General features: G+C 46.8%; 1 protein-coding gene across 1 annotated transcript; it reads left to right on the top strand.

Moving 5' to 3' along the window:
* Positions 1 to 2,268: 2,268 nt before the first annotated feature.
* Positions 2,269 to 5,662, top strand: GNPNAT1 (glucosamine-phosphate N-acetyltransferase 1). The gene is made up of 5 exons (XM_026850050.1): positions 2,269 to 2,611; positions 3,316 to 3,378; positions 4,058 to 4,185; positions 4,693 to 4,754; positions 5,188 to 5,662. The coding sequence occupies exons 1-5, from the start codon at positions 2,440 to 2,442 to the stop codon at positions 5,333 to 5,335; spliced, it is 573 nt and encodes a 190-aa protein (XP_026705851.1). The 5' UTR covers positions 2,269 to 2,439; the 3' UTR covers positions 5,336 to 5,662.
* The last annotated feature ends 2,435 nt before the right edge of the window (positions 5,663 to 8,097 follow it).

The following is an 8,097-nucleotide window of genomic DNA, read 5'->3' as shown; positions in this document are numbered from 1 at the left end:
GGTGACGGGGTGTGAGGACCCCGCCGGGGGGTTGGGTGTGAGGTGACGGGGTGTGAGGACCCCGCCGGGGGGTTGGGTGTGGGGCGACGGGGTGTGGGGACCCCGCTGAGGGCCTGGGTGTGGGGTCCCACCCTTGAGGGGCTGTTTCAGCTGAGGGGATATGTGGGGACCCCCTCAGGGGCTGTGGGGGGCTGTCTCTGGCCACTCGGGGCAGGTCCGGGCTCTCTTGCTCCATCCCCGGGGAGCTGGCAGGGCTCTGGCTGAGCAGCCACCCGACCCTCTCAGGGGGGTACCCCCTCGGGCAGGCAAGTCATCTCGGGGGGACCCCTGACTCCCTCCCCACTGACTTTTTGAAGCAGAGGGTGGTGGGATGAGCAAGAGGGGCCACACGTGTCCCGTGGGTGCTGGCATGGTCCTGTCCCACTACCGACACAGGTGGAGAGCCTGGGATGCTCTGGGAGAGACTTTGGGGGGGGTGCACCAGAGGCAGCACCAGATCTTGGAGCAAGCTCAGCAGGTCTGGAGGTGCAACGGGCAACTCATCAAAACAGGCTGGAGCTCTTCTTCCTCACCATACTTTTTTTTTTTTTTTTTAATTGACCAATGCATTTCTATTGAGTAAGTCCTATTCCTGACTCCAGAAAAATACGTGAAGCTTCAAGCTTCTGCCTGCTCCAGCTGTGCTAGACGTAGCTTCAAATATAACTTAGTTTGTCACTAACTGCTTGAAGAACATGAAAAATTTTATTTCCTTCATATGCTTTTCCACTGCTGCGTGTGCTTGGTATTCTGTAACCCTGAGCTGATTAGATTTATTTTATTCTGTACAGGACACTTTGAATGTTGTTATGAACCCTCATGAATTCTCGAAGGGCTTTGTAATGGGACCAGGGTAATGGCAACATTAGAATAATTGAGGTTTAGGAACAGGGATGTCAAATGTATTGCTGGGACCAGGGAGACCTCAGTTTTGTTTAGCAGTGATGTAATTAATACGCCGGTGATGGGCTTGCAGTCCTTCACACGTACCAGCGTGATCTGATCACTAAACCTCAGGTTTGGGACTTGAAAGACCTGGATTCTCACTTCTGACTCTCCCATCTATGGCATTGTTTTACTTTGTGCTTCATTTTTCCCGCTGTTTCATTTTGAAAATTAATGTGGGATGAGAATTTACATTGCTGTTTAATTGCTGTAACAGCATTTTGTTAACTTTTACATACAAGATTGGGATGAGAATGGGGGTTTAAAGACCAGTGTATACCAGCAGGTGGCATAAGAAAAATTTTGTAGGGTTGTGGTTTTTTTTAAAAAAAGTCTTTTTCAGCTGGGCTTCCAGAGCCACCTTGTTTTGAGGCTCTTTTGCTGCAGTTAAGGCTGAGATGCTTCATATCTAACATCCTCTGTTCTTCCTCTGAGCAGCTTAAACAGGGCTGTAAGATGTCTTATTTTGAAAAGTATCATCCCAAATACATTTTTCTTTCTGATGCGTGCGACTACCTTCTCTTTTATGGTGCAGCTAAGTTAATTTTAAGATGCATAAGGAACTTAGTCTGAGGAGAAGGTCCCATGGTACGCTCTGTTTGTAGCAGAAACCTGGCCAGGTATTCCACAGGCGACAAAGAATTCTGTTCCTCTATCTAGCAGTTAGGAAAATATGTCCCTTTGCTTCCTCTTATCCCTAATTCTGAATAATACAGGATTCCCAAAACTCTCTTTAATCATTAACAGGTGTCTCACTGTCATGTTGGCAGTTCTGTGTTTTATCTGTTAATGGACAAAGAGGCTCTGTGCTTTACAGCTGAGATGGCATTAGATGTTGTAAACACCCAGAGCAAACAGCACGGCACGACAAACGCAGTACGGGCCACAAGCGTGCATGCAGGCTGTTGTATCATCTGTGTTTTCATATGTGTGATGTAGTGTCTTTTGGCTGAGATGCTAAATATTTATGTGATGGGGCTGGTTGGAAAAAAGTGTACTGTTCCTACCGTCATTAATGCAAGTGGTCTCCTCTCTGCTTGGTAAAGAGTATGTTAGGAAGGTTTCTTGGGAGGGCGAGATGCTTCCCTTTTCAGAAAGCTGTAGATGTTAAATATCTTAGTCAATGTCTTATCTGTTACGTTTTTTCCAAGAGAAGACAAAGCTTGCCAGATGAACACAGAAATGCCGCGTGTGTTGACTTTAGATAACGTGCGCGGTGTCGGCGCGTGCGCTCTCTCCTCTAACTCGCCGGCCCCGTCCGTTGAAGGTTGAGGCACTTCATTTGCAGATAAACTGAACAGCGGTTCTGGTTTCATTCACCTTTCTTTACATCCCTGAGCAACATCACATGGCGTGATACGACCAGGGGAAATAGCATATTTAGAGATTAAAACAAGAGCAAAGCAGAATGTTCCTTACCCCTGTGCCTTCTGTTCCAGAACACCTGTTGCAGCCATGATGCCTGTTGCAACTGTGATGCCGGATGACACACCAATGTTTGACCCAAATATTCTGCATGAACTTGACTGGAGCGAGAACATGACGACGTTTTCTCCTGCTATTTCTCCTTTGGATCCTGGGGATGGCCTAGTTTTGAGACCACTTTGCACAGCTGACTTAAATCGAGGTAGAATCCTGTTTAACGAGCGCCACAAACAAAAAACTGGGTGCTGAACTAGATAAAATGTATTTCTGCATCATCTCTCAGTAGATGAGGATTGCTCATTTTACCTGATTTGGGTTAATTTTACCAGTAAGGAGTTTGAGCACTTGGCACCATGGATTGGTGCTGTGGTGGGTGACCCTCAAAATCGGTCTTACTGTTTTAATAACCTCAAAACCAATCTTAAAATTCAATTCAAATCTTCCAAATAATGCTTCCACTGCTTTTGAGAGGGAGTACAGTTGTGCACAATGTTTCCTTATATATAAAAGTAACGTGAACCAGCATATCAGTGCGTGGAGACTTCATCAGGTCTGGAACTTGGATAAAAAAGCTTGTTCTGAACATAGAGCTTAATAATTCCAGGCTTAAACTTTTCTTTCTGGAAACATATGCACCTTCTGCGCTCAAGCTGTGGTTCGCTGCTGATGCATTAGCTGATCCTTCAGCATTGCTCAAGGCGGGAGTTTGATTTTAAGATTACAGTCTGGTTCTACAACACGCAGAGCGCAGGCTTTTACATACCACTGCACTGGATGGTGCCACGGGGATGTTAACTCTCCAAACAGCCGGGTCGGGTTGTTCTGTGCTATTTGGAGCTAATTGTGTGTCTCTGTCCCTCACTAAGGCCTGTTTGTTCCCCACCCCCCCTGCTTCTTTTATAACAGGCTTTTTTAAGGTTCTGGGTCAGCTGACTGAAACTGGAGTTGCAAGCCCGGAGCAGTTTATCAGTGAGTATATCGTTATTTCTTGGCATTTCCACAGGGGTTGCTGGGAACCAGAGGATACTGATGCTGACAGCAAAGCTACTTGGGTGTGAGGCTCCCGCCTGCCTGATGCCAGAGGGATTTATTAGCTCAGCTCCCCTGAGGCAGCCTTTGGCACTCGGTGTTGGAGCCAGTGGCAGCTATCCCAAAGGGCTTCTTGACTAGGACAGGCTTACATTTGTATATCTGCCTTTTGAGACTGAGCTTTAGACACTGGCAGAAGGGACTACTGGGGGATGGCTTGTTTTGGCTGTATTTTTGCAGCACTGGTACAGAGGCAGAGGCTTGCCTTCGATCACAGCTCGACAGCAGCCTGAGTGTGCTCCGCTGCTTTGACTGAGATGTAAGAAAACGTAGAGGTGCTGCCACCTTCATCATAGCACCCATCTGCAGAGGTGCTGGGGGAGGAGGGTTCTCTTGGCAGCTGAGGAAAAGGCTTTTGTTTAATTTCTGTTTTTTTCCCTGGTTCTGACTCTGGGTTAGTCTGACTCTGGGTTAGTCTGGTTCTGGGGTCTGGGGCGCATCTTCCTCCCGATCCTGAACCCTGCAGTGATCTGCATTCAGAATCTGTTGCAAGCGTTAAGACTTCACAATTTAATCTGAGATAAACGGTGACTGTTCCGCTGTCGGTCTGCTCCCACAGAAACCTTTGAGCACATGAAGAGATCTGGAGATTATTACGTTACTGTCGTAGAAGACACAAATCTTGGACAGATTGTTGCTACAGCAACGCTGGTGATAGAACATAAATTCACTCACTCCTGTGCAAAGGTATATGCTCCCGCTGCAGCTGTAAAGTGTGGAAAAAGATCTTGACCCCTGGCTCTGTGCGTGTTATTTCTATGGTGTTAGTGTGTGATGAAGTACCTTCTGCATTTGAAAAATATCTCCAATCCTTGGGTACTCAGTTAAATCGTAAAAGGAAGCTTTGGCTTTTTTTAAAGAAAAAAAGCAATTTGATGTATGTCCCGTTCTCCCTCCCAGTGAGTTTTCTGAACTAGTCAGACTGGGTTCTGACAGAGCAGATGGCTGAGGATCTCGCCACTGTGGAGTTCCAGCTAGACGTGTGAAAACAGGGAGCTAGAGGGGTACAAATCCCTCGGCAGGGAAAGGCTGCGCTGTGACTGCAGCTCCTGCTGGGGGCTGGAAGGGCCACGGCGACCGCTGGAGGAGTTGTGTCTAAATAGACAGTGGAAAATCCAAGCGTGAAACACAAAGCAGTAGGGAAGCGAACACAAGTGTTCTCCTCGACTAACACTTGTCTGTGTTTTTTCACAGAGAGGACGGATAGAAGATGTAGTAGTAAGCGGGGAGTGCAGAGGAAAGCAGCTTGGTAAACTGTAAGTATTCCCCCGCCTCTGCCATTCGAGAGCAGGCAGGCACTTGGTTTCTCTCCCCTCCCCTTACCACGCTGGCAAACAAGCTGGCAATAATGGCTCGCCAGCCCTCTGGGAGCAGGATTTTACCTCCACAGGGCAGATCCTCCCCAGCCAGACCCGTGAAAAGAATTTAGCCAGAAGGTATTGCTGGCTGGCAGAGCGCAAGCTGAGGTTCTTGTGACAGTAACATAAAATAGTCTGTAAGACGCTGGTACTTTCTTTTAATTATTTTTCCCTTGGGATAGCAACTGTCCTGTGTAGCAAAGGGAAATGCAGCATGCTGTAAACTTCAGTATTGTAGCTCTGCTAACTTTAGCTAATTAAATGTTAATTGATCCAGCGTTCAGGGCCGTTTCATTTAACTGTTGGTTTTCTGGTTTTTTTTTTTCTTCAGATTAACCTCCACCCTGACCCTGCTAAGTAAGAGACTGAACTGTTACAAAATCACACTTGAGTGTCTGCCAAAAAATGTGGATTTCTATAAGAAGTTTGGCTATTCGGTATCTGAAGAAAACTACATGTTTCAACGGTTCTTTAATTAAGAACTTTAGTCCTTTTTTTTTTTTTTTTTTTTTTTTTTTGTAAAGACTGTTGGTGGAGGAGCTTGTGCTACAAACATTCTCTTCGTGGAAAATTTATATAGTTTATTGCTGCAAATATAATGATCTCTATAAATAATGAACATCAAATGTGTAAATCCTGGAAAAAAAAAATACTGACATTTTAGAAGGGTCCTCTGTGTTAGGAAATAAGCGCTTAGAACTAATTTTTACTACTGTTCAGTCTAAGTGAAGCTTTTTTGTTCTAGCTGAGTTGCAAAGGACTCTTGTTAAAGGGATGGTTTTTAACCAAAGGTATATATTTTTATCTCAAATTTTTTCTTGCATTGTATTTTTCTAAAGATTTGCGCTTCTTTTCTTGGTAGCCAAAGTACAGCTCGTGGGACTGTTCTGCTGTCTGTACTTCACGGAAGGAAGGCGAGGCTCGGGTAGGGACGACACTTCTCTTCTGCAGGATTAGTGATACAAAATTGGTATTTGTTCTGCTCTTTCCATGAAAGTTCACTGATGTCAGTGCACCTCAAGTTTTATAAGCACTATTTTCCAAAACGGAATTTGTTACTGTTTGTGTGGGTAGGGGAGAATCCTTACGGCTGTGCTAAAGCTGATGTTCCAAGGCTAATAATGGATGGGTAGCTCTCACTGCAGGGGTCCTGCACTTTAGCTGATAACTTTGTTTTCAGGATAATTACTTCTTTTCTGACAAAAAGAAAAAAAAAATAACCCTATGGTTTGTGACAGGGTGAAGGTAACTGGGGAACTGGAATGTTTGACAGAGAATAGACCCTGTCCTGAGCAGGGGGGTGAGAATGGGATTTGGGATCAGCAGGAACGTGCTGTGTGTGAATTCCCGAGGGCCATGTAGGCTGTGGTTTTGCTGGTTATGGCGTAGCAAACCAGCAGAGAAATCCCCCATTCCCAGGGATTGCGGCTGCTTCGGCGCATCCCTCTTGCTAAATAATTTTTAGCACTTTTGCCAGTGATGGCAAGCAAATCGTGTACAAAGCCCTGGTTTCAACAGTAGTGTTTTGTGTGAAGGGTGACAAAGCCTCCGTCTGTGAATAGGGCATTATAAATACATGAAGGTTTGTACAGAACAGCCAGTCTTGTTTGTGAACAGTTTAGGCCTCATAAAATGTTCTTTCATTGTGGTGTGGAGAGCTACTTTAAGCTGTGGTGGGGGTTCTATTTAATGTTCCTGATAGTACTCCACTCAATATAGTGTTTCCTTGGTGATGTCTGTTTTATTTATTGATTATTTTTTAAAGAAAATAATTTTGGTTTAAGCTGAATAAATGAAGACTGCCAAACCTATCTGGTATGGGTTTTGTAACTGCTGTGTTGTGCCTAGTGGTGAGGATCCTGGCTAAGTGTGTACCTGTTGTATTTCAGAACAGTCCTGCCTGCTCCATATCCCTCCAGGTTCCTTCCCCAAGGCTAAAAGATGCTTTTTGAGACACCATGTGGATTTTAAGCATGTGTCTGATTCACATTTTGCATCTTTTGCAAGTCGTTAAAGGAAATTCTCAGCTCTTTTTGGTGGTGGAGCCTTTTAGCTGCATGTGGCTGAGCCAGGCTGGAGTTTTCCAACCCACTTGCACCCCTGCAGTTAGGCCCAGGCACCACTTTCCTTAGGGGTGTTCTCCCCCTGAGGGTTCTGAAGATCTAAGAGGCTCTGAACTAACTGTATAAAATCAGCTACTGATTTACACTGGGCCCACGTGACTGAGGTGGATTTTCTTGCTTTGCACAGTTTTAATTAATTCTGAATTTCCACTAATTTGAAGTGGATTATTTGAATTCGGTGCTATCTACACCATCTAAATAGCTCCAGGCCCTCATTAAGAGTTAATGAAAAGATTAGTGCAAGTGAGGAGCAGGTGATTGTGTACCCAGCTTAGATCATTGTAAAACAAATGAATTAGGTTGAAAGCTTGGTTTTGTGGCTGCATGACAGTGCCTCTGCTGGGCAGAATCCAGCTCATCAGCATCCCTTTAGTTTTGAAGAGCTCTTTGTTCTGTCCCCGAGGTGACATTCCCGACCTCTGGATGCCATCACCCCTGCGGAACCCGCGGGTATGGAGCTGCGTGGGGAGAGGAGCAGTGCTGTCACCCACTGCGTCACACCCGGTTGCAGGAGTTCCTCCGGAGGAAGCCTGGCCTTGCACAGCAGCCTTTCACAGGAGGAAAGGAAGGGGTCTGGGTGTGAGCTGCAGGGCAGAGACTGCCCTGGGACCAGCCCAGGCCCTGGAAATGTCAGCTGGCAAACAACCCGAGTGCTGACTGTGCCTGCGACTTGCCAGTACTGCCCAGACTGACGGACAACCACCTATGGAGTTTTAGGTGTACCCCAGCTGGCTGAACACCTAGTACAGAATCACCTCTGCTGGAAAAGCCCTTGAAGCTCCTCCAGTCCAACCATGAACCTCCCCCTGACTGTTCCCAGCTCCCCCAGATCCCTCAGCGCTGGCTCAGCCCGACTCTTCAACCCCTCCAGGGATCCCGGGGACTCCCCCCTGCCCTGGGCAGCCCATTCCAACGCCCAACAGCCCCTTCTGCACAGAAATCCTTCCTCAGAGCCAGCCTGACCCTGCCCTGGGCAGCTTGAGGCCATTCCCTCGGGGCCTGGCGCTGGCTCCTTGGCTTCAGAGACTCATCCCCCCTCTCTGCACCCTCCTGGCAGGGAGTTGCAGAGGGCCAGGAGGTCTCCCCTCAGCCTCCTCTTCCTGTGACTGAACCCCCCC

Source organism: Athene cunicularia, assembly GCF_003259725.1.
Source record: "Athene cunicularia isolate RWA chromosome 5 unlocalized genomic scaffold, athCun1 chr5_part1, whole genome shotgun sequence".
NCBI classification, from domain to species: domain Eukaryota; kingdom Metazoa; phylum Chordata; class Aves; order Strigiformes; family Strigidae; genus Athene; species Athene cunicularia.
The sequence above is the reverse complement of the archived record's forward strand: the minus strand, read 5'-3'. Positions and strand labels throughout refer to the sequence as shown.

Excerpts from the sequence above, each read along its gene's own strand:
- GNPNAT1 (XM_026850050.1), top strand. The coding sequence starts at position 2,440 with ATGATGCCTGTTGCAACTGTGATGCCGGATGACACACCAATGTTTGAC. Across the intron at positions 4,186-4,692 it reads TCACTCACTCCTGTGCAAAG|AGAGGACGGATAGAAGATGT; the intron begins GTATATGCTCCC and ends GTTTTTTCACAG. Across the intron at positions 4,755-5,187 it reads GGAAAGCAGCTTGGTAAACT|ATTAACCTCCACCCTGACCC; the intron begins GTAAGTATTCCC and ends TTTTTTCTTCAG.